Raw genomic sequence first — 27715 nt, 5'->3', positions numbered from 1 at the left:
CCTTTCTTCTTGCACTTGTGCTTATGTGGTACACTTACAAAAGTCCCATCAAACTCCATCTTCCTATACGCCTACCACCACCTTTATGTTCATCATTCATATACACATCAAACTTTATTGACATATCACTCTTGAACTCAATCCCTTTAATCACTAACATCTCCTCCTTCTCTTCCTTCTCCTTCCTGCTCCTTCCCTTCTTCTCTCTCTTCACAACTTTTCTTACGCTCATTTCTAGAACTAAAGGGAACTTCACATCACCCCTACTAATAGCCGCATGAGCTGCACCCACATTGACTATTTTCTTCAACGTGCTTAAAACCTTACTTTTATGATGTGTAGGCCTAGGTTGTAACCATGGGATGTTCATGTCTTAGTACATTATAGCCTAGCTTTCTAGTATCGAGGCAATCCTTGATTTTGATGTGTATGAGGTTCTTGTTCTCATCGTAAAATAAGAAACTATATTCCAAACCAATCTAGGTCTATGAGGTCTTGTCTTCTTCCTCCCATAATCTTTCAAATCTCCCACATTTGATCAATGTTGGAATAGTGTGAATAGAAAATGGGGTCTCTTTCAACAGAATAGAAGTTTCCCATGTCCTCAAAGTTTGGTTGGGTGTTATCATTGATCTAGACGTGAACTAGCCATAAACTAGCCATGAGGGGCAAGGATTACTAGGGGGAGAGAGAGAGGAGGGAAGGGAAGGCAAAGAACAAGACACCCAAGGGAAAAGGGTAGGCTAACAATGACTATTCCAAATTAATGGTAGGGAGGGATTGCTCTAAGTTTAATCATTTAAGGTTCAAATGTACCAAGTTTAAGTTAAGGGTTCAAATCGCTCTAGGTTTCTAGACTATATTTTAGGGTTTACATTGTTATTTAACCCTAACACTAATATAGCTAGGTTATAGTAGAAGAAAGGATAGAAGATAAGGACTTGTCCTCATATGCGTTAATAATAATAAAGTAAAAAATAGTTAAAAGTAGCAAGGATGATGATTGAAAAGTAATTAACATCAAAAGTAAACTACTCTGACGACCTCTCTATTTTATCTTAATTACACAAATGTCCCTCTATTTTGAAAATATATAATTTAGTTCAATCTCTTAACTCTGTAAGGAATATTCTAAAAACATATTTTTAAATTAAATTTTATAGTAAAAATTTTATTTACTAATTTACATTTCACCTTAATAAATCCTAAATTATATTATTTTAATAGTTACATCATTTCATTGTAAAAAACATGTTTACAAATCAGGGACGTATCCACATTATAGAAAGTGGGGGCAGTTGCCCCCAAGAAATTTGCAAAAGATAAACTTTTTTTTTGTAAAAATTACATTTGCTCCCACTTAAAAATTGCAGTTGTCCGCCCATGAAAAATTAATTGTCCCACAATTTTAAAAATTATCAAACACACATATTTAAAAATATTATTTGTTCTTGTATTTATTATAAAAATAATTTTATGATATAAATGAAATTAATATATATTTTAAACTTCTTATATAATTTATTTATATATTATTTTAATTAATATTTAGAATTATATTTTTAAAAAAATATTTATATTTATATTTGGCATAAATATTGCCCCCATTACTAAAATTTTCTAGATCCGTCACTGTTAAAAATTTTAAACTTAAATTATTTACAAAATCTATTGAACTTATACTGACCCTATAGTCAAATAGCACCAAAGTTAATAAAAATTAGACTTTACTGTAAATCGCAACCTAAGTTGTATTTTTAAGAGTCAATAGATTAACTATTTAAATTGATTATAAAAATCTAAATAATGGGGTAGTTTTTAATGACAAAATTAATTAAAAAATAAATTGAAATTAAATAATTAAAAACAAATTCAATTGAAAAAATTAATTAACAAACACAAGTAACTCAATAAATCATAACCAATCACCTAAATTTAATCTTCCTCACCCACAAAATAAATTAAATTTATTTAAATTTATTTTTTTGGTTTTATTATATTTTTTTAAATTATCATTCAAGAATTAAACAAGAAATTAAGTTATGGATTAATTAAAATTTTTCTTCAACCACAATTTAACAATAGTTTTTATATTAACTACACTAGAAACAAAACATGAATAATCACCCATGCAAGGTCAAATTACTTTTATGATACTATATTAATCAATTATAACAGGTAAAACCTTAGATGAAATATATAACCTAAAAATCATGCAATAAAACTACTCTAATTAAAAATAGCAATTAAAGCATAGAATTTAGAAATAGAATGAAGAAGAGAAAATTAAAATAAATTTAAAATAATTTTTAATATATTAAAAATTTTAATAACTTAAAATCATGGTCTGTGATTAATGGAAAAAGAAGAAGAAGAAAATAGTTCTTCTTACCAACAAAGAAGAAGTCGCTTGTGTGCCTCGCTATTTTTCATTTTTATTTCGCTGCCTCTTGTTCCTTCTTAACTTGATCTTAAAATATGTCCATATTTTTCTATCCAAAATAATTTCTATCAATATTTTATAAATTAGATCCTGAAAATTTGCATAAATAAAATAAAATTAAGAAAAAATATAACTTTGGGTCCAGTACTTTGCTCGTTTTTTGCAATAGGTTCTTACACTTTTTTTGATGTTCTAGATCCCTATACTTTTATTTTTTGATATTTTAGATCCCTTCAAAGTCCCTATACTTTATTCATTTAGGAATTTAGGACATTAAAAAATAAAAGTGTAGGAACCTAAAACACCTAAAAAATATGCAGGGACTTATAACAAAACAAAAGCAAAGTGCAAGAACTTAAAGTTATATTTTTTTCTAAAATTAAATGGCAAATGTGCAAAAGTATTAAAGATATCATTTATATCTTAAAATTCAAGATTTAAGTAGTTAAAATCCAAAAGTTGAAGATTTTCTAATAAAATCAAATATTAAACTCAATTAGACTTAAATAAATATTTAAAAGTCTAAATTAAAATGATAAAAATATATAAAATTTCTATTTATCATATATGATTTTATGTTATGTGATGGAGAAAGATATATGTTTTTTGAAATTTTAAAAGACATCAATAAATAAGTTTCAACAATTTGATAAAAATTAATAGCATAGGATTTTATAATATGATAAAAACTAAGAAATTTTTTAATGTAATAAAAATTTGAAAATGTGTTTATTATATTTTTTAGTTGAATACAAAAAAAATATTTTTTTGGTAAATATAGATTTTTAGATAATTCTTATGTTAAATAGGATGTTTTGGTCAAATTAAAAGTTTAATATTCAAAAGTAATGATCAAATAATGATTAAGTGGATGAAAATAAAATTTTAAATGTACAAGAGAGGTTTATGTAATATTATTTTAATTTTAAGAGGGGTTTATATGAGTTTTTAAAGTCAAAGAGATCTGTGTAATCAAAATATAATAGAAGGGTGGTAAGTGTATTTCACTCTAACATCAAAGACTTCAATGACTTTAATAGTCAACAAATTTATTAAAATTATCAATCACTTCAACCGCTTGTGAGTGTTATTTTTGTTGGATTATATATTAAAATTATTTTTTGGCTGCTAATTTGCTTTCTTTTTCCTAAATTGGGGAAGCAATATTTACTTCTCTCTTATTTTATTTGAATATTACAGATCCGTCTATCAAAATATTGGTCAATCTGATCATCTGAACTATCTCGTCAATTTAAAAATCACAATTTAAAGAAAAAATTTGCAAAGAGAATCCAAATTTAAAATAAAAATCTGAAGGCAAAAGGGGTAAAATTATCAGTTTTTATCAATGATTGAAAATTATGCAATGTTTGACTGAAGTGGGAGTTTGATGCAGAATATTCATAATAGAACCAAAATAAGTTAGTGGGATTAGGAAATGTCTCTTTTTTTCCACAAAACATATAGAAAATGATAATTAAAGATGAACATTTTGAACAAATGAGAACTTTAATTTGAATTAAACGAACAACGAAAAAGAGAAAGTTCAAAGAAAGAAAAGCCATTTGGTAAGAACAGGCACTTTGATTTTCAGTATATATTTCTTGGATCAACTTAGGACGCAAAATGATTTTCAACATGATCAGAAATATACTGTAACATTATTGGAATTCTTTTGATACGTTATCTTTATTACCAACAAAATATTAAACGGTGTGTCAAAAATAGGGTAAATCATAAATTTATCCTCTAAACTATAGGTCTAGGTATATTTAGAATCTTAAACTCTTTTTTAGTATAATATTCTCCTTTAATTTTTTAAAATTATATAATGTTACCTTCACCATTAATAAAAATTATCTGTGACCATTAATTAACAAAAAATTATAAAAAAATGATCTAAGAATTGTAGAAAAAGATTAAAAATTACAAAAAAGAACAAATTAACATTTTGTAAATTTTGAAATCATTTTCTATATTTTTTTTATCAACTGTCAAAGTTAATATTTACTAACAATAAGGTACTATTGTACTATTTTTAAAAGTTAAAAGAAAACATTACACCAAAAGTGAGTTTAGAGTCCTCATATATTTCTAGACTAATAGTTTAAAGGTTAATTTACTATTTAATCTTAATATATATATATATATATATCATCATCATCATCATCATCTTTCGTCATTATATGTTACACACTTGGACTTCAAGATTGTCCCAACACACCCTTTAAATTTTGAATTTTGGAGGGAACTAACCTTAATTCCACTACTTTCTTCATTTTTAGATATAAGAAAAATTATCATGTATGTATTTGTTTTTTATTTATATACAAAATAAAAAATTTAAAGAAGTATTTATTACATATTTTTTCAAATTGTCTCTCATAAATTCAATATTTATTTTTACTAGAAAAATTTATTTTATTAATTATAGAAATACTTTAGTCTAAATTTTTTATTTTTGGCATAATTATTATATCTATCCAACTTTTTTAAAATATGTGAATTGTTTTTCTTTTATATCTAAAACCAGAAGGAATACTTGCACAAATTTAACCACTAATTTATCAATATATATATACATATCAATGCTTGCATTAGTTTATTCTTAAATTAGTGGTTTCATTTTGCCGGAAAATTTTTTGGGTTAAGAAAATATTTTAGTAACTCCATAAACCAAAAACTAATGGCAAATAACGTGATGCGTGCATTGCTCAGAGATCGGCTTTTATACTTTGCGGAAGAAGTTGCTCAAAGATGAAAGTAACTTTTTAAAATAATAAAAATTTTATTTTTTTTTTCCAGAATCTAATTATTTTAAAATTTTAAACATATATAATGAAATCTTGTGAAATGTAATTTTTAAAACTAAAGGATTTTTCATTGAAAAAACGTAAACAAACTTGCACTTGTTTATAAGCACTTTTTAATTAGCCAAAACTTGACATATTTACACCCTGCATGGAGTTGGTGTTGGAGTTAAGGGAAAAATCTATTTATGTCATGAATGCAGCTCTATTTTAAAATATAAGGCATTTTTAATTGAATTTTACCTTTTAATAAAATAATTACTTATTTTTAAATTAATCATATCTTTTCATATTTATCCCTATTAAACACCCTACAATAAATATAAAGTCACTCACTATCAATAGGGGCACATTTGAAAAAAAAGATAATAATTACACATCAAAAGACTAAAAATGTTTTAAACATCCAACTCTTTAAAAAATGACTTATATTTTTTTGAACAGAGGGAGTAATATTTATAAAAAATTATAATATTTGTTAGTGATGAATAATACAATCTATTTAAACCTTATATAAAAATATGAACCAAAAATGTAGCTTTACTTATTATGAGATCAATGTTAACACATCAATAATTTTTTTTTAAAAAAAACACACACCATACAAACAGAATATGATATGAATAGTTGAATAGTTGAAATTGTAGAACATGCATGAATGACTAAGTGTGCATTTGGTTTTCAATTTGTCAAAAGTTCATTTGATAAAAGTCAATTTAGTAAAAGTCAGTTGTTGTAATGAAATTTGTGTTTGGATATATTTTTTTAAAAGTCAGTTTGATACATTGAAAGTTATTGGTTTGTGATAGTGAAATGTGCTTTTGAGTATACAATTATCAAAAAGAACATTAATTTATAATAATTTATAATTTTTATTATAGAAATGTAATATATTTAAAATATTTAAAAAATATAATAAAGATTTTAAATAACATAAATTTTTATCTATAATGCTAAAAATTTGATCTCTAGTTATTTGTATTTTTTAATTTGTAATTTTAAAAGATGTAATAAAGATTTGTAATTTTTAATATACATTAATGCTAAAAATTAATATGATTAATTATTTAATTTATAATACTAAAAAAATTGATACCTAATTATTATTATTAAAAAAATAATTATATTTTTAATGAATTAATTATTTTTTAAATAAAAGAATAAGAGATTAAACTTAGGGTAGTATGGTCAAATAACATCTTACTTTTCAAATCTACTTTTCAAAAGTTTCAAATAGTTATGTTTTAGAAATTCACTTTTAGCTACTGTTTGAATGTACTTTCAGAATGTACTTTTCTATAAAATATTTTATTCAAATAATTTTTAACTTTTTAAAAATAAAATTTTATTTTCTGAACATGAAACGTAAAAAAATCAAACGACCCTGGATGTTGCATGCAGTTGCCGTTTTCGGCTTTACAGGTGCACAAACTCCAACTTCAGTTACCGATATATGTCAACGTCAATGTTGGCAAAACATTGTTTAAAAAATAATTTTAAGGAAGAAATATGATAAAGAAAACATCTTCAGGGATTTTTTAAATATTTAAATTATACCATCTCATATCATTATTTTAATTGTACAATAATACAAATATTCGAAAAAAGTTCAGGCATGATCAAAATAACTAAACAATGATACATTTATTTTTAAAGTAATTAACAATAAGGACAAAGCCAAAAATTTAATTAGAAGATCTAAATGAGAAAATATATATAATAATTGAAAGGAATTTAAATATGTGCATATGACTAACATAATACAAATATTTTAATGTATATATTTATAATCAATAATTTTACAAATATATAATAGAAATAAATATACATATTATTTTTTTAAATGTTTTTAATTAATTCTTCATGACATAAAAATAATTAATTATTATATTTGTGATAAACTTTTTATTAATTTTCATAATATAAACTATCATTAAATTTATATATATATATATATATATAGAGGGCTGCGCCGGTCCCCTTATCTCCATCCATGGTTGGTTAAAAAAAAAAAAGTTTTATACGTAAGCATGGATTGGACTAATTTTAAAAACACAAATTCAAACTAAAAGAAGACATATATATTTTCATGTACGGCGTGCAGAATGGATTTTTTTTTTTTTTTGAGTTGAGAATTGGTAAAATTTTTAAAAATTAACTTTTTAAAGAAAAAAGTTCTACATTTTATAAAAAATAATAACGTTAAAAAATATTAAAAAAACACCATTTAAATTCATATATCTGAACTTTATAACGTTTGTAAACCCCTAAAAAAAAGCGTATTAATGCTAATTAAATATTTGATACCTTTTTAAAATTTTGAAAAAAATAAGAAATATGAGAAGATTTCCATCTCACCTGCAAAAGTGAATAAACTTATAGAATAGCAGTTGAAAAATTCATCCCTTGATTAAGTCCACAGAGATGGGTTTTCCTGCTCATCATTAAAATGAGATTTGCACCATCAAAATTTTATTTAAACGGTCAAAATTTAAAGTATTTTTATTATATTTATTAAAATAAAAATTTATAAAAAATATAAAATAATTTTAATAAATTTTTTAGTTTTAACCTGATCTAGATTTAATTTAAAGAATCTAATTTAATATTAAAACTTTTATAATAAAAGTATATTGATTATCCAAATGTACTTTGCATAATCCAAATTTTTTTTTATTTGAACTGTGTAGAGTATTTCTAAATAATTAATATACATTAATTATAAAAATTTTAAAATTAAGTTGGATTCTCTAAAATAAATTTAGAGCAGATTAAAATTAAAAAACTTATTAAAATCATTTTATATTTTTTAAAAATTTTTATTTTAATAAATATAATATAAAAATATAGAATAATATTTTAAATTTAAATTGTTCATATTACAATTTAAATAGTTCAAATCTCATTTTAAAAACAAGCACATGATGCATTTGCTCATCCTTGGAATGGGCATGTGCTCATGCACATCATGTGCTCATCCTTCTACATGTGCTCATCCTTGGGATGGGATGAGCACATGGTGCAAGGTTGAGGAGAGAAAAATATTATACCATCTCACATCATTATTTTGATTGAACAATAATATAAATATTCAAAAAAAGTTCAAGCATGATTAAAATAACTAAACAATGATACATTTATTTTTAAAGTAATTAGCAATGGGGACAAACTCAAAAATTTTAATTAAGAGATGAGGATGACAAAGCATATATGATAATCGAAAGAAATTTAAATATATGTGTATCACTAACATAATATAAATATTTTAATGTATATATTTATATTCAATAATTTTACAAATATATAATAGAAATAAATATGCATCTTATTTTTTAAGTGTTTCTCATTAATTCTTCATGGCAAAAAAATAATTAATCATCGTACTCATAATAAACTTTTTATTAATTTTATTTTTAATATAAACTATCATTAAATTTATATATATATATATATATAATTAGGGCTGCGCCGGTTCCCTTATCTCCATCCCTGATTGGTACAAAAAAAAATAGTTTTATACGTAAGCATGGATTGGACTAATTTTAAAAACACAAATTCAAACAAAAACAAGACATATATATTTTCACGTGCGGCGTGCAGAATTGATTTTTTTGAGGTGAGAATTGGTGAAATTTTTAAAATTTATCTTTTTAAAAAAATTATATATTTTATAGAAAATAATAACGTTAAAAAATATTAAAAAACATCATGTAAATTAACTTTATGACATTTGTAAGTTGTAACCCCCCCCCCCAAAAGCGTATTAATGCTAATTAATTGGATACCTTTTTAAAATTTTGGAAAAATAAGAAATATGAGAAGATTTCCATCTCACCTACAAAAGTGGATAAACTTATACAATTGCAGTTGAAAAATTCACCCCTTAATTAAGTCCACCGAGATGGGTTTCCCTGCTTATCAGTGGAATGAGATCTAAACCATTCAGATTTTAATTTAAACAATCAAAATTTAAAGTATTTTTTATTATATTTATTAAAATAAAAATTTATAAAATGTATAAAATAATTTTAATAATTTTTTAATTTTTAACTTGATCTAAATTTAATTTAGAGGGTCCAATTTAATATTAAAACTTTCATAATTGATATATATTAATTATCTAGATGTACTCTCTACAATCAAATCTTTTTTTATCTGAATTGTGCAAAATATATCTGAATAATCAATATACATTAATTATAAAACTTTTAATATTAAGTTGGAGCCTCTAAATTAAATTTAGACCCAATTAAAATTAAAAACTTATTAAAATTATTTTATAATTTTTATAAATTTTTATTTTAATAAATATAATATAAAAATATATAATAATATTTTAAATCTAGATTGTTCAAATTAAAATCTAAATAGTTCAAATCTCATTTTAAAAACGAGCACATGATGCATAAGCACATACATCATGTGCTCATCCTTGTGATGGGATGACCACATGGTGCAAGGTTGAGGAGGAAGAAATATTTAAATTATACCATCCCACATCATTATTTTGATTATACAATAATACAAATATTCAAAAAAAGTTCAGGCATGACCAAAATAACTAAACAATGATACATTTATTTTTAAAGAAATTAGCAATAGGGACAAAGCCAAAAATTTAATTAGGAAATTGGGATGACAAAGTATATATGATAATCGAAAGAAATTTAAATATGTGTATATGACTAACATAATACAGATATTTTAACGTATATATTTATAATCAATAATTTTACAAATATATAATAGAAATAAATATGCATATTGTTTTTTAAGTGTTTCTCATTAATTCTTCATGCCCTAAAAATAATTAATCATCATGTTCATGATAACTTTTTATTAATTTTATTTTCAATATAAAGTAATATTTTCAGAATCAAACCTGATATTGAATTGGAAAGGTCAGCGGTTAACAGTTCGCATGGTTTAACTGAGCTGGACTAATGATCCAACCAATAACGTAATAATTACATTAAAAAAATTATATATGTATATAATAATCTCAATATAAGAAATAAATATTACTTAACTTAAAAAAATTAAATGTTTTAAATTTATCATGACTTAATAAGCCACATAATATAACATAACATCAAATAATTAAAAAAATTGGTCATTTTCTTAAAAAAATTCAATAAAAGAGTTTCTTTTGAACAGTTTGATTCTTGAAAGTTGGATCCAGTTCTCGGTCGGATCGTCAATCCGAAACAATGCAACCTGGCTCAACCTCCAAAACGGTTTTTATATATTGACTGAATCAAAATCTGGACCAATGTGACCACCTGGTTTCGTCCGATTTTAAAATCACTTATATAAACTATCATTGAATTAATATATATATATATATATATATATAATTAGGGCTGAGCCGGCCCCCTTATCTCCATCCATGATTGGTTAAAAAAAAAAAAAGTTTTATACGTAAGCATGGATCGGGCTAATTTTAAAAACACAAATTCAAACTAAAAGAAGACATATATTTTCATGGACGGCATGCAGAATGGATTTTTTGGAGTTGGATATTGGTGGATTTTTTAAAATTTAACTTTTTAAAGAAAAAATTATATATTTTATAAAAAATAATAACGTTAATAAATATTAAAAAAACTTCATGTAAATTCATATATCTGAACTTTAAAACATTTGCAAACACCCCCCCAAAAAAAATCGTACTAATGCGAACTAAATATTAGATACCTTTTTAAAATTTTTTAAAAATAAGAAATATGAGAAGACTTTCATGTCACCTACAAAAGTGCATAAACTTATAAAATTGTAGTTGTAAAATTCACTTCTTAATTAAGTCCATCGAGATGGGTTCCCATGCTCATACTTGAGATGAGATTTGGACCATTCAAATTTTAATTTGAACGGTCAAAATTTAAAGTATTTTTAATATATTTATTAAAATAAAAATTATAAAATAATGTTAATAATTTTTTTACTTTTAACCAGATCTAGATTTAATTTAAAAGTTCTAATTTAGTATTAAAATTTTTATAATTGATGTATATTGATTATCTAGATGTACTTTGCATAGTCCAAATCTTTTTTTATTTGAATAATATATGTAGATTATATCTGAATAATCAATACACATCAATCACAAAAATTTTAATATTAAGTTGGACTCTCTAAATTAAATCTAGACCAGATTTAAAATAAAAAATTATTAAAATTATTTTATATTTTTAATAAATTTTTATTTTAATAAATATAATATACAAATATATATTAATATTTTAAATTTAAATCATTCAGATTAAAATCTAAATGATTCAAATCCCATTCCAAAAATGAGCACATGGCACATGACGAGCACATGGCGCATGTGTGCAAGGATGAGTAGGGAAACTCATTCCAGTGCACCATGGGTGGATCGAGCAGATTGCAGTCTAAGTGGTGTGATAAATATATTCGCTATAAAATTGAACAAGTACTTGTATTCTTTGCTCCGCCAAGCACCCCATCGCTTCCTTATTGGAGATTCAAATCCCATCCTCCTTCCTCTTCACCTTTCTTTGCTTTGTCTTCTTCATTTACAGACTTTCAACTTTAAAGAAATCTCTCAAAGCCTTGCCCCCAGGACCATGGAAACTACCTCCTTATGGAAATTGTTGCTGGCGAAACCATAGCTTATAATAGTACAGACATAGTCTTCTCTCCTTATGGAAACTATTGGAGGCAACTTCGAAAGATTTGCACTTTAGAGCTTCTGTCTGTAAGGAGGGTTCGAGCTTTTAGAAGAATCAGGGAAGAGGAGGTTTCTGCGTTCGTGAAGCATATTTCTGAATATGGAATAGGTTCTGTTGTGAATCTCACTAAGAAAATCTACCCACTCACGAATTCCATAGTTGCTCGAGCAGCCTTTGGCCGGAAGACTAGGAATGTAGAAGACATTTTATCGGCTATGGCGTATGTGGTGCAACATGCGATTGGCTTATCGATCTTTGATCTCTATCCTACGATTGCGTTCCTTCGTGTGATCAGTGGGATGAAAGCTAAAGCTGAAAAAGTGTGTACAGATGTTGACAGGATGCTTAATAGTATCATCAATGACCACTTAGAAAAGAAAGTTGGCCCTATGGAAGGAGCAGAAGAGGATTTCGTTGATGTTCTTCTCAGGATTCAGAAAGAGAATAATGACCTAGAAATCCCACTAACTCTCGACAATATCAAAGCTGTCATCTTGGTAAGTCTCTATTTAATTTAATTATGACTTTTCATATCTTTGATTGACTGTTAATATATTAATTGTTTTAGGACATGTTTATTGGTGGGACAGAAACAGCAGAGATGACTATAGAGTGGGCAATGGCTGAGATGATCAAAAACCCAAAAGTAATGAAGAAGGCATAAGAAGAAAGAAGGGTCTATGGAAACAAAGGACGTGTTGATGAATCAGAACTTCATCAATTAAATTATGTAACTGCAGTGATTAGAGAAACTTGAAGGTTACACCCACCTGGTGTTTTCATGGTTCCAAGAGAAAACAACGAAGCATGTGAAATCAATGGCTACATGATCTCTCTTAAGACTAGGGTGATTATCAATGCTTGGGCTATTGGAAGGCATCCCCAGTATTGGAACGAACCTGAGCTTTTTCAACCAGAAAGGTTTATTGATAGCCCAGTTGATTACAGAGGCACTAACTTTGAGTTTATTCCATTTGGTGCTGGAAGGAGGATATGCCCAGGAATCTCATTTGTCACACCAGTTTTAGAACTGATTGTTGCGAATCTTCTTTATCATTTTGACTGGAAACTTCCTAATGGGGAAAAGAATGACGAATTGGATATGACTGAGGCCTTCGTTGGTGCAGTGAAAAGAAAAAACGACCTGTGTTTAGTTCCCATTCCATATTGCCCTTAATTAGCTTGAGTCATGATTTGATTAGCACTACATCAATCTATATATGTGTACGTTAATCAATAACTGAGAGGTTATATGGACTCTCTTTGCAGCTATATATTTTCTGAAATAGTGGTGGTTAGAAATGGAAGAATCCATGTTATCAATATATACATCCATACATATACATACATACATATATATACATATATATATAATGGAACGAGCTAGAAGACGGTAGTGTACTTAATATATTTCCCTATGTTTTGTTGGATAATGTTAAGAATCTATATATACAACTTTTTTTTTATTTGCATCTTTCTTTCATATTCTTATTAATATTACACATTGACACTATTTATGCTTTGCTCATATAGAGTTCCATCTGTAGAACAATCTGAAAGCTAAGTACACACCATAACTAGGTGCTTTGCTCATTGTTTAATTCAATCAACCTTATACAATTAAATTAACGTAGAAGAGAATCATTAAAAAGAAAAAACACACACACACGCACAAAGCCATGATTCAATTTGCACACATCTATCATGAGATGGAATTAATCAATAGAATATGTCATTTGCATTATGAGATGAAATAAGATAAGAATAATCATTCCACTGTCTCTCTTTCTCACTCTTTTCCTATTGTGCTTTAGTCCTTATTTATTTTTTTGGGAAGTATAAAGAGTAGACTCCGCCATTAACAAAACAATTTTTTTTTTTTTCAAGAGATCACTCAACTAAATTGAAACATATAAAAAGATTAAGTGTCATGCCCCAAAAATAGGGGTGACCGGCACAGGATGTAAACCACATCATACATCTCGTAAACCACAAATTCAAGGTTTATTTCATTTAATTAAAATGTACTTAATTTTTTTTACACTGACATTTTAATACTATTGATACTAATCATTATAATAATTATTTTAACATTTTGTAAAAATTTTGATAGAACCTCTTTTGTGAATAAGATCTCTCAAAAATTCTGTATCACAAAAGTTTTCCTTAAAAATTTTATCAATCAAGAGCTCAGCTCCTTCTAGCCGCAGGCAAAAATGTATAATAAACTAAGAACTCTAATTATAAGTTATGTGGAGCACCTAATCATATATCTCATGACATAATACATAAATTTCACCTTTACATCCATGAAACATATTTACAGAACAAGCCTCCATTCAATAGTTTCGCAAACACCCATTCTTGGTAAACAAGACATACAACGTCAATTATGCTATTTGAGACCAAAATAATTTTTCAATGAATAACGTCTCAAAAATAGATAAAATGAAAAGTTTGAAATAGTTATGTAAGTTAAAGAGACAACAATTTTCATAAAAATTTAATAAACTTCATAATAAAATGGCTCTATAAAATTTTAAATAAAATCTCAAATCATTGAATTATCATAGCAAATGATAATTTTACTTGATTTCAAGAAAGCACATAAATAAAATAAATATTTATAAATAAATTACTAAATAAAAACCAATAGAATATGAAATCGTTAAATGTTTGGATTCATAATTATAGGGACTTATTAGAACAATTTACAAACGTGGATACACAGTCCACGAGGGTAACTAACCAAATGCAGCTTATGCCACGAAAAAAAACGTGGACACATAGTCCACAAGGATATGTAACCAAACGCAGTCAAAGCCACGAAACAAATGTAGACACACAGTTCACGAGGGTAATGCCAACCAAACATGGCCGAAGCCACGAAACAAACATGAGTACGATGCTCACGAATAACCATCCCTCTGTTCCACGTGCGTTGGCCATCGCACAGGGCTAGCACCTCCTATGAACACCCTGCTAACTAGGTGTACCATGGCGCGTCAAGGGCTAACGGAACTGCCGTTAACAACCAGTGTTCTATATAAAGTCCCTTTTTAAAATCATTTTTAAACATGTAAGAAAATCATCACTTTCAAGATACAGTTCTCATTTTCAAAATCAAACTTGCATGAATACTTTTAAGCTTTAAAACTTGCCAGAATCAAATTTCATATCCAATGCTCATGCTTGCATTTATTGAATAAAATAAAAAAAATTTTAACTTCGAACTCGCATGAATCATTCTTGATTTAATTGATCAAAAATGAAAATAACATTTTAAATTTGGTAAAATAAAATCTCACAATCAAAGTTCAAACTTGATTTAATTGATCAAATAACATTTCAAATTTGGTAAAGCTAATTGCTCACAATAAAATAATGTTAATCAACAAATATTCAATAATCGCATTAATGCTATAAAAATAATTTCTAGAAAAATATAATGTTTTAGTAAATGAAATTTTGATTAAAAAAATTAGTAGGGACGTAACCCACTTACCTGAAATATGTCCGAGTACTAAAGTTAACTTCTTAGACCCCAATCGAACCTTCCTTCCACTAAATGCCCTATCTAATATAAAAAAAAACTTCAATGGCATAATCAAGTTTGATAAACTCTTTCCAACTCTTGTCAAGTGCAAGCAACAAAACTTAATTAATATTATACATATACATAGCATAATTAATCATTCTAAATTCCAAGTTCTCCTGTCACCCTTTCTATCAAGCAACTCAGAGGCATTCCTAAATCAAATTTTTAAACATTATCATTTATAATATCATCCATACAATTTCATAGAATGCAACTTGTCTCAGTACAGTTTCATACTCAAAATTCTTCATACCATTCAAGTTAAATTCATGAACAATTAATACCCAAACTAAGTATGTACCCGTAAGAGTTAATGAAATTTTAAAAAAAATCATATTCGATCACAACTTAGCATTCCACTAAAATACAGTCTCCTAATAAACTTTTTGTCAAAATTTCAAAACTACATTCATTTGCTACTAAAAACTAACATCCCCCTATCAAACAATTCATCAAATATTACGTGCATTCAAACTTAAACCACACGATCATCCTTTAAATATCTTCCCCAAAATTTCATGAACATATATATATATATATATATAAAATTTACCAAACTTTTCAAATTTCATTCCCTCAACTAAAATCAATTTAAACTCAAAAAAAATGCCAAATCTAAACAAATATTGATCATGCAGCCAGCAAAAATATAATATAGCTACTTGGCAAAAGTGAAATCCTTAATCTTCAACTTAAGCTTGTTAGAACATTCAATAGTAAAGCAAAATTTTAGTGATCAATTCCTAATCCAAAATCTTAGCAAGCAATCACAATACATACTCAAATCTGACAAGGGAGATAGTGAAACTTGGCTCACCAATAAAGCAAAGAGTATCGAAGGAAGGGGAACCAGAATTGCAATGACAAAACATGAAGATCAAGAAGAGCAGCTGTGAACCGAAATAGAGGAAGGAAAATTCATGCACCAACAACTGCACCCACAGTGACGCACGAGTGGAGGAGAAGCAAGACTGAAGCTTCCAATCGCCCACACCTCTAATGACCGCAATAGAAGAACATGGTCTGAGAGAGAAAGGCGTTGCTATTCCAACACCTAGAAGATCACCAGCAATATTGAAAACGAACACACACATGGCTGTCAACTTAGAACAGAGACAGTATTAGGGAATGACAAACTAAGAAATTCAGTAACTCCATGCTCTCCCTCTCAGTGACAAGAACACAAAGTAATAGCTAGCACACACCTCACGGGCTCATGTTGACATAGATCATCACGAAGACAGGGAAAGGAAGTCAGCAACTGAACTTCAATATGGCTGGAAACGTGAATGAAAAGGACGAAGTAACAGCAGCAAAACGATTTCCTACCACAGCAAATTAAGAAGGTTTATAAGAGTGAAGGAAATGAACTGACTAGAAGCGTCTAGAGGAGTGTATAATGGCGGTGGAGAACCAAAAACAAGATGCTCTGTTTTTGGGTTTTTTTTTCGCTTGAGAAAAGAAAACTGACCGAAAGGAGTTTTTAAAAAAATTACAAGAATGAGCATGAAAAATTTACAAGAAAAAGGCACAATAATATTACAAGGAAGGATATGAGATTTTCTTATAATTTTAAAACTAACCTTTTACTTAGAAAAATTTAAAACTTAGATCCTCAAGAAAATTTCTAGCATGAGTTCCTCTAAACTATCAATTTCTACTTTCTAAAAATTTATTTATATAAAATATCCATTGAGAGAATTTTTTTTATTTTTATTTTTTTTAAATGTAGGGTCATTACATTAAGATTCAAACTCTTGATCACTTATTCAAGTGACAACACTTTTTTGTCATTCTCGTTAACTTTAATGGATGGCTATCTCATTTCATAACAATTTAAATATTTAGTAGTCAATGCAAAGATTTTTCAAGTTTCCTAGTAAAAATTAAAGGTACCAGCCAATGTGGACTTTAGATAAGCCTAGTTGGGCTAACACTTTGCAATGTAGTCAAAGTGATTGTGATTTGGTCTAAATAGTGACATCAATCTCACCTTTCAAATATTTTATTTTATGCAACATGTTATCTCGAATAAAAATTTACAAAATTACATAAAATATATTTTTTATCATTAATCTAGTTTAGATTTAATTTGGAGTGTTCAATTTAATATTGAAATTTTTATAATTATTATATGTTGACTATATGGATTGTGCAGAGTATATCTAATAGTTAATATATAACAATTATAAAAATTTCAATACTCAATTGGACCCTCCAAATTAAATCTAGACCAGCTTAAAAAAATATTTAAAATATTTTTTATTTTTTATATTTTTTATTTTAAATAAATATAAAATAAAAATATATAATATTACTTTAAATCTGGACCTGGTTTGGAACTCATCACAAACTAATGAGCACTGAAGATGAATCCGCCCACATGGCCACATCACATGGCTGCAAGTCTTAAAATAAAATTAAGACATGTAATTTTAAAATCATGTTTGGTATGTGATGGGGCTAGCATGCAAGGCTGATCTGATCAACTGCTTATGTTATCTATGTGCTTCCTCTAAGTATATATGTTTTTTTTGAAAGTTTTAAAAATTTGCATTACATGAAAATTATCGCCACATATAAGTAAAGAGGGTTTACCTGTGTAACAAGAAAATTACAATGAACACAGAACCATATTATTTATTTATTTCTTGCAATAAGTAAAGTTTTATAGCACAACTAGTAACCAAAGAGGGCAGATCAAGTTGCTGAATTACTTTTATTCAGCGTCAAAAATGATCAAGAGATATCCCACCGGGCCACACACAATAGAGACAATTATAGATTATAGAACTAGGGTTAATAGGCCACTGGGACTAGCCAAATATTCCAGTTCTTCTCACACTTGCAGCAAATGTCTCAGACATGTCCAGTTCATCATGAGTGATTCCATTTGGTAGCTTCCAATCAAAATGATACAGAAAATTGGCAAGTGGAAGCTCAATGTTTGGTATAGCTAAGTTAATTCCAGGAAATATTCTCCTTCTAGCACCAAATGGTATATAATCAAAATTTGTTCCTTTGAAATCAATTAGATTATCAACAAATCCATCTAGCTTGAGAGTATCAGCATCATCCTAAACCTTAGGATCTCTTAGTATCGCCCAACCATTGACAATGATTTTGGTCTTTTCAGGCATCTCATATCCATTGATCACATATCTCTCAGTATTTTCTCGTGCAAGTAGCAATATTAGTGGGTGAAGCCTTAAGGTTTCTTTCACAATTGAGTTTGAGTATTTCAATTGGTGAATCTCACTATCTTTGCATATATTTTTTACCTCAACTCGAGCCTTCTCCATCACATTTTGGTTCTTCATCAATTCAACCATGGCCCACTCTAGAGTAGTTCATGACGTCTCAGATTCGGCAACGAACATGTCCCAGAAATATGTGATGCGATAACATTATATAGTTTAACCTCTTATGAGTCAATACGTTAGATGTTCATCAATATGAATGAATTTATTGAGATGCTACTCACCAGAATGACGACTTTGACATGGTCATGGGTTAAGGGATATTCTAGATCTTTCCCCTGTTGAATCTTTAGAAGAACATCGAGTAGATTCTCTTCATTATTTTCATTGATTCTGGCAGCTTTTCTTTCTTTGTGATCCCCGATGATGCTTTCAATGATTTCATCATTTAATCTATGGATCCTTTTAAATTTAGCTTTCATACCTGTTATCACTTGGAGCACTTGATAGAAGGAAAGAGATCAACGACTAAGAAACCTCCTACCAGCTTCATGATATCCCTTTAGAGTAGATATGAAAGCTTCTTGATCTCTCGATACCAAAGGCTGCTCTTGCAATTATAGAATTCGTGGTTGTGAAAATTTTCTCACTCGGATTCATGAGTAACCCTTCATTAGAGGATATACCTTTGACAAGTGAAATACTTTCTCTTCCCTTATGTACCTAAAGGATCAAACATGCTTTGCCGTGAAAAGTTCCAGAGTACATATTTTCCTGCGTTGCCTCCCACGGTTTCCATGTTGGGAAAATCCAATGTCTATGTTGTCATAATGAATAATCTTGGAAGCAAGAAGATGAGGTCTATTGGAGAAGATAAGGTCATGAGTTGTGAATATTTGTTTGGCAATTTCAGAGGAAGAGACGATGACATTGGATGTCTTTCCAAGCTGAAGGTGCATTGAGGGTCCGTACTTGTTTGCCAAGTTTCTTAAAGAGTAATGGGGTAGTGACCCTACAATTTAGTGGATGCTTCCTGTAAGGGGTAACTTCCATGGCCCTGGAGGTAGGGTTGGGTCTTTGAAGGATTTCTTGGGATTTGTTCGCTTGTATATCAGAAGAAGGACGAAGGAAAACAATGTGAAGAGGAAGATTTGAATCTCTATAGTTATAGAAATTGGATGTTATGAGTTGTGTAGGGTAGAATTATTTATATACTAGTGTTGCATCCCATTAGCCGCTAATGGCATCTTCTAAATTATTATTTCACCTTAAAGTCCTATAATCACTCTTTTTTTTAAAACGAATTAAAAACAATAAGATTTTCTTATTGGATGAAATTTCCATATGCATTCTATATTACATCCAATAAGGTAACATTTCATTGACTTAACCAAGAAAAAGTTATATTCTGCTATTTACTAACTAATTGTGATAGATAATTAATTATAAGTATTGGAATTTATTGATCCACCCTTGATGGGAATGGAGTCATTATGTTAGAGCAATTTGTGGAAATCTGACATATTCCAGATTGATTACAATTAATAGGAAATTAGGATTAATGGTAAATTAATTCATGATTGGTTCCAAAACAGGTAGTCATTCCACTACAAAAAAAAAAAGGATCTTTCGCGCCAACTTTTAGCGGTGACAAAAAAAGTCGCCGCTAAAACCATACTTTTAGCGGTTAGAATTGAGTGTCGCCGCCAAAACTAAGGTTTTTAAACTTGTTGCCAAAGCTAAGTTTTTAGCGGCAACTTTCATTTTTTGCCGCTAAAAGTGACTTTTTAACGGCGCTAGACGATAGTCGCCGTCAAAAACACTTTTTTGTCGCAGCTAAAAGGTCTTTAAAAAAATTTATTTTAAAATATTGTAAATATAATTTAATATCTTTTAGTGGCAATGGTTGTCACTGCTAAAAGTATTTTTTTAATTAGATATAATTTTAAAAGTATATAATAAATTAAATATTTTTAGTGGTGAAAACTTATCGCCGCTAAAAACTTTTGGCGGCAACATTCCTTTCTTAATTTTTTTTACCTTTGATAAATGGAAAAATGTCTCCTAAGTTTGATTTAGGGATAATTTAATTATCAAGAGGTGCCATGGAATGTAAAAAATTCTTCCAAATCCCTAATCTATTATTTAGACATATTTTATTTTAAATTACTAAAATAAAAAAAATAAATGTTAGTTTTCTTTAAAGAAAAGCTTCCCACTATTGATAGTCGGAGCTCTGGCAATGAAATAATTTTGTAAAGGTTGATCTTGGAGGGATTAGAACCCAAGACAACATGGTTCGTAAAAGAGATGTAAATGACTTGGGTTATATTAAGGCCTTCTATTATATATATATATATATATGTTGAAGGACTTGTGTGTGTGTGTGTGTGTGTTTGTTAAACTTGGGGAGATAAGGTTTATGAAATAGAATTGTTATTCACACTCTGTGACTTATCAAAATATGCACATTTAGTAGTTAGTGATATATAAAATAGTTGTTATTCACACTTAGTGTTTTGTCAATGAAAAGTATGCACATTTAGTGGTCAATGATGAATAAGATAGTTGTTATTCACGCTGAGTGATTTGTCAATAAAAAATATGTACAGTTAGTAGTCAATGATATATAAGGTAATAGTTATTCATGATGGATGACTTATCAATGGAGAATATACACAATTAATAGTCAATGATATATAAGGTACTTGTTACTCACATTACATCACTTGTCTATGGAGAATATTCATTGAAATGTTGGACAAGTTGTAGGACAAGTACTAAATTTCCATGCTAGAGACAAAACTAAATCCAACCCCTTACTCCAATCATATTGATTGAAATGTTAAACAAGTTCTGGGACTAATCCTTATTAATAGGGAAGACACTTTTTATTGATGTATTTAAAATGTTAAATTTCATATCTCTAAAAATTGACACTTCTATTCCAATAATTATACTTCCTCCAAAATTCATGTATTTCTCCCCTTTAGCCCTGTAGATATTAGAATATGGTTCAACTTAAATTAGATAGATTGACTCACATTAGTTAGGAGCAAAATTAGTTGGATTGAGTTAAGAGTTGAGAAATGGGTGGGCCAAACCCATATGAGCTGAAGCCCATAAGTTCGATTATCTCAAAATTGCTCATTTTTTAAAGATTGACCTTTTATTTAAAGGGTTTAGGGTGGGGCTCGTGAGCCCTTTTTTATTATTTTTATTTTTAAATTTTTAAAAATTTAAATTTTCAAATGAAATTTTTTAAAATATGAGTTATAATCTTCAAAAAATTGAAATAAATAATAAATATTCTAATGTTAAATTATAAACATATATTGAAAAAATAAAAAATAAAAAATATTATATTTTTAGGGATAAAAATAAAATAGGCTAAAAGAGCAGCCCAAGGTCGAGTCTTTATTAAAATGAGTTTAAGTGGGTGGCCCTCTAGGCCCAACTCCTATAAAAATGAGCCAATTCATTGTTATATGAGTTGAGAAAAGTATGAAATGAAATAAAATATAAATTATTGATATTTTTTGGATATATTACTAACATAATTTTAATTTATAATATAAACATTACTTTTTATTTCTTAAAGATAATTTAATTGTATAAATAAAATTTAAATTAATAATTATTAAAAAATTATTTGTAATATTTTATATTTTGTAATTATTAATAATCAGTTTTTTTACAGTGAAACTCTTATCTATATATATGCATTTATTTGTTTGTTTGTTTGTTTGTTTGTTTTAAAAAAATAGTTGATTTATTTATAAATTATAAATTTTTGTGAAATGTTTTTGGTAAAATTGTAGTGTTCGGTGGAAATATATTCTTTATAGCAAAAATTTTTCCCTCCACCCAAAAAGTACACCTCTTTCCAAACCTTTTATTTTCGCTAGTCCATCTGAAAACCCTCTTGTTCTTGCTCTATCTACGATCTCGTTCGCTAGTCCATCTCTTCAATCTTGTCACAGCCTTCGATCTCCTTTGAGAGTAAGTCTTTCATTCCCCATTTATTTTTCAATTTTTTTGTTTAAGCATAATCTCTGGTCCATCTATTCCTCATTCAAAAGATTTCTATCTTAGGTTTTCAATTCCCACTTCACTTTTAGATTTATTGTGCTTCCTCTCTCATTCTTGTTTTGCCTTTGAGCTCTCCTCTGAAAGCCATTGAAGCTGCCTCTCGCTGCTCCTTGTTGTATTCTCCCCCCTCGCCTGTAATAAGCTTGATAGAAATTTCAATCTCATCATAGCCTTTGGTCTCCTCCTAGAATAAGTCTTTCACTGGTAATCCCCATTTATTTTCGATTTTTTTTGTTCAAGCATTATCTTTGTTCCTTTTTTTTTTTACTTACTGTCAAATTTGTTGCTGTTGGACTTACGGTATGGGTAACTAAAGATGATGAGAAATTTACTTATAGACTGGATATGACATATCGGTTATTAACATTGTACCATTAAAAATTAACTCCTCAACAGGTGATAGATATCAATACAATATTTATCAAATGATTAATAGAGCCGGGAATAAAGGCCGGGCTTGGAGGCCCTGTTTAAATAAGGGTTCGGGCTTTGAAATTTTTTTTAAAGTAACTGGGCTTGAGGGCTTGGCCCTGATAAGCCCTGTAAAAAAGGGCTCAGGCCCGAACAAGCCCTCCAAGCCCAGTTAATTTTTTTAAGCAATATAAAATAAAAATGTAAAAGGAAAATGTAAATTTTTTTAGTCCAGTTCTAGTCTCACTCGGTCCATCACGTCAGTCTAAACTCCAAGTCTAAAGTCCAATATCTCAGCCACATGCCTCACAGGTCATAGCTCACAGACTCACAGCCTCACACTCGGTCAGTCCTTAGTCCTCGCACAGACACAGTGATACAGACATAGGCACACCGCACACAGCTCTCACAATCTCACTCGGTCTTAGCCTCACACAGTGAACCCTAAGACTCCTCACACTGTCGCCTCACACAGCTCTCAGCTCGGAGCTTCTCCCTCAGCCTCATGCCGACACTGGATCCCTCATCTTTGCCCTCAGTCCTCTGCCTCACAGAGTCACAGTCTCACACAGTCACACCTCTTGTTCTCGTCCGCCTGAATCTGCTCGGATTTCCTTCTCTCCTTCTTCTCCGTCGCAACTCGTTGGCCGTCGCAGCTCCCTTGATTGTCTGAATCTCCATCTCCTTCTTTTTTCCGTCCTGCTAGTCTCTTTCCTCTCGTCTATAGTCCATACTCTACTCTCCTTCAGAGTTTAGACCTTCACATCACACCTCACGTCTTTGGCTCTCTACTTCTTAAATCTTGTCTCTCCCTCTCGCTGCTCTCGGCTTTCACAGGTTAGTTAATTTCTAACATATCATAGTTTTTTTTAATTACACATAACCGTGACTTAATTAGTTAATCACCCACCTGATTAACTTTGTTTAATTTTTTAACTTAGATTATATCATAGAAAATAATTTATTCACCTGATTAAATAACAATGCTATCTATCTTTGTTTTGATATTGTGTCCTGATTTTTTGTAAAATGATGATATGATGCTGTTGGTCTAAGACTCTGAGTTTTAATGTGTGATTTTTAATTTTGATAATGTGGTTTATGCTTCTTTGCACAGTATGTCATCCTCTAGTGCCAAGAGTAATGAAACTAGTAAGAAGGGGGATGGTAAAAGAGAATCAACTTCCACCCAATTTACTACATGTAGTCTAAAACCACCTAAGAAAGCAAAAGGTTTGACTTTAGAGATTTGGAAATCTTTTTCTAGGGTGGCTAATGAAGAGGGGGTAGCAAAGGCCAAGTGTAATGGTTGTGGCACTTTATTAGCATGTGGTGGAAATTATGGCACTTCACATTTGAGTCGTCATATTAAGTAATGTATAGCTCTTCCAAAGTTCCACAATGTAGGCTTGATGATGTTAGATAATCAAGGCAACGTAAGATCTAGACAAATCAATAATCCACGTATAAGGAAGTTGTTGGGGATGTTGATTGTTACACATGATTTGCCATATTCTTTTGTTGAATTTCCTTTTCTTAGGGAGTTGCTTAAGGAATGTAATCCTGATGTTAAGCTTATGAGTAGAAAGACTACTGTGTCAGATGTTAGAAGATTGTATGAGGTATAAAAAGATAAGTTAAAGGTGATGTTATCAAAGTGTCCTAGTAGAATATGTTTGAACTCTGATTGTTGGACTTTTGTAACATCTGAGGGTTATATTTGCTTAACAGCACATTTTGTAGATGAAAATTAGAAGCTTAATAGTAGGATACTTTCCTTTTGTAAAATGGAGCCTTCACATTCTGGACATGAATTAGCCAGTAAAGTTTTTGAGAGCTTAAGTGATTGGGGGATTGAAAAGAAAATTTTTACAATTACTTTGAATAATGCATCTGTAAATGATTGTATGGTTGAGATCTTGAAAGAGAGATTGATTTTGCAAAATAATTTGATTTGCGATGGGGAATTCTTTCATGTGAGGTGTTGTGCACATATCTTGAACTTGATAGTTCAAGAAGGTTTGAAGGTGACAAATGTTGCAATAAATAACATCCGAGATAGCATTAAATATGTTAAGATGTCTGAGTCTAGGATGAAAATTATCAAGCAATGTGTTGAGTAAATTGGTGGTATTGACACCTCAATGGGATTGCGATTAGATGTGCTTACTAGATGGAATTCCACTTATGACATGCTTGAAAGTGGAATTAGATATAAAAGAGCTTTTGTTTGCATGTCTTGTTGTGACACTAATTTTAAGCATTCCTTATCAAATGAAGAGTGGAGGAGAGCAGAAGAAATGTGCATTTTTTTACAACCATTTGCAATGATTACTACTTTGATTTCTGGCACATCCTATCCAACTTCCAATATGTATTTTGGACAAATAGCAAAAGTTGAGATTTTATTAAATGATGCTATTAGTAATCGTGATCCTGTGATTTCTAGTATGGCAACTAGAATGAAGGATAAATTTGACAAGTATTGGAGTGATTATAGTGTGATCCTTTCAATTGGAAGTGTTTTTGATCCACGAGCAAAGCTTGAAGCAATCAATTATTCTTTCTCTTTGATTGATCCTGTGGATTACTATATAAAAGTTAATAATATCAAACAAAAGTTGTATTATATTTTTGATCAATACAAAGAGATGGGTGGATCTTCCATTAATATCACATCAAGTTCAACTCCAATACAAAGTCAACCAAGCTCTAGCACAAGTGAAAGGATGGTAGAGAAGAAGAAGGAACCAACCATGTCTTGGATTCAACTTTATGGTGTAAGTTTTTATTTATCTAATGCACATTATCTCATTACTATTAGTTTATAATCCCTTATTTGATACTTTTTATTTTTTTTAAACATAGGATTTTCTTAATTTCAAGAGTAAGGATGTTTCTTCCATTGGAAAATCTGAACTGGATTATTATTTAGAAGAAGCTTCTCTTGATGGTATCCAATTTCCAGAGTTGGATGTGTTGCATTGGTGGAAGACTAATCAACAACGATTTCCCAATCTTTCAAAGATGGCATGCGATATTTTAAGTATTCCGATCACTACGGTAGCTAGTGAATTGGCTTTTAGTATTGGTTCCCATGTTCTAACAAAGTATCGTTCTAGCCTCCTTCCAGATAATGTGCAAGCATTAATTTGTACCCGAAATTGGTTACATGGTTTTGTTCCACCATTATGTGGTAATTTTTATTTTGTGAAATGTTATCTTGTGATATATGTGATTGTGCATGTTTAATAATAACACAATTTTGTTCATTTTTATTGTAGGTGAGGAAGAAGTGGTTGAAGAGTATATTGATATTGAAGCCCCTCCACCTTCAACAAGTGGACCTCCTTCTGAGAGTTCTAATATTTTATTTGTAGATGATGAGGATGAGGAGGATTTATGTTTTGATTGATGGATATGTATTGTTTGGATTTTTAAATATGTTGTTTAATTTTTGAAAGATTGTGAGGACTTTAATTGTTTTTAATTTCAGAATATTTTAATTAATTTTTTATTTTTGATTTTATTTTAATTTTTTAGATCAGGGCTTTCGAGCCCGGCCCTGAGCCCTGAACATAAGGGCTGGGCTTCAGAAAAGAAGCTGAAAATGAAGAACCGAGCTTAAGGGCCAGGCCCGCCCGTTTTTCCAGCTCTAATGATTAATAGGTTAAAACCTCACCAAGTAAAGTATAGGAATAACAGTCAATGTTCCAAATCTTCCATTGATGCGACTAACAATTTCATGAACCTAGCTTTTAAGCATCTGATCTGGGAAAATGCAAGAAATGAATCCAATTCATGATCCAAAAGAGAGTTCTCTAACTACAAAAAAGCTTCTAAGTTATCTAACATCAACCAAACTGCAAAAAAGTTTTTGTGCCTCACTCATTTCCTTTCTCTAACTCTGTTTCCCCTCTCAGAAATAATTTGTTTCTTTCATTATAAAGCTACCAAACAGTTTCAATTCAGTTTTGGAATGCCTTGAGTGATTTTTTTTCTTGTTACATCAAGAGGGTTTGAACCCTTAATGACTACCTAAACATGCAGATCCATTATATTGGCCAACCTTTGTGATAGCTATAGTTGCTGCCATCATAGCAAGCCAAGCAATGATATCTGGAGCATTTTCCATTTTGTCATAGGCCCTAAATCTAGGTTGTTTCCCTAGGGTTAAGGTTGTTCATACTTCTGTCAAGCACAGGGGTCAGGTGTATATTCTTGAGATCAACTACATGTTTATGCTTGCATGCATTGTGATCTGTGCTGCCTTTAGGACCACAGAAAATATCAGTCATGCATACAGTAATTATGGCACTTCTTTTTCACTTTTGTTGATCTGGTGTTATAAATGAGTCTCGTATCATGCAAAATAACTCTCTTGTATCTAAAGGCTACTATTTTGGGAATGGACTCTCTCTTTAAATTTGTACTCATAACTTTAATGTTTTCATTGAGATTATAAG

The 27715-nt window shown here is 29.2% G+C and overlaps 1 protein-coding gene and 2 pseudogenes across 2 annotated transcripts; 1 reads left to right on the top strand and 2 right to left on the bottom strand.

The window, feature by feature from the left end:
• Positions 1–34: 34 nt before the first annotated feature.
• LOC129302652 (polyphenol oxidase, chloroplastic-like) lies at positions 35–11723 on the bottom strand (annotated as a pseudogene).
• Positions 11724–11726: 3 nt separating this feature from the next.
• Positions 11727–12708, top strand: LOC129301640 (desmethyl-deoxy-podophyllotoxin synthase-like). 2 transcript variants are annotated; one of them, XM_054940214.1, is made up of 2 exons: positions 11727–12445; positions 12539–12708. In XM_054940214.1, exons 1-2 carry the CDS (start codon positions 11861–11863, stop codon positions 12551–12553), a joined length of 600 nt encoding a protein of 199 aa, XP_054796189.1. In that variant the 5' UTR covers positions 11727–11860; the 3' UTR covers positions 12554–12708. The 2 variants fall into 2 exon arrangements, with proteins under 2 accessions (XP_054796189.1, XP_054796188.1); XM_054940213.1 differs by having other exon boundaries at positions 12517–12708.
• A 5637-nt stretch (positions 12709–18345) lies between these two features.
• On the bottom strand, positions 18346–23756 carry LOC129302651 (desmethyl-deoxy-podophyllotoxin synthase-like; annotated as a pseudogene).
• Positions 23757–27715: the final 3959 nt, after the last annotated feature.

Source organism: Prosopis cineraria, unplaced genomic scaffold (genome assembly GCF_029017545.1).
Source record: "Prosopis cineraria cultivar Desert tree isolate PC_DT_omini unplaced genomic scaffold, ASM2901754v1 PC2, whole genome shotgun sequence".
In the NCBI taxonomy this organism is placed as follows: Eukaryota; Viridiplantae; Streptophyta; class Magnoliopsida; order Fabales; family Fabaceae; genus Prosopis; species Prosopis cineraria.
The sequence above is the reverse complement of the archived record's forward strand: the minus strand, read 5'-3'. Positions and strand labels throughout refer to the sequence as shown.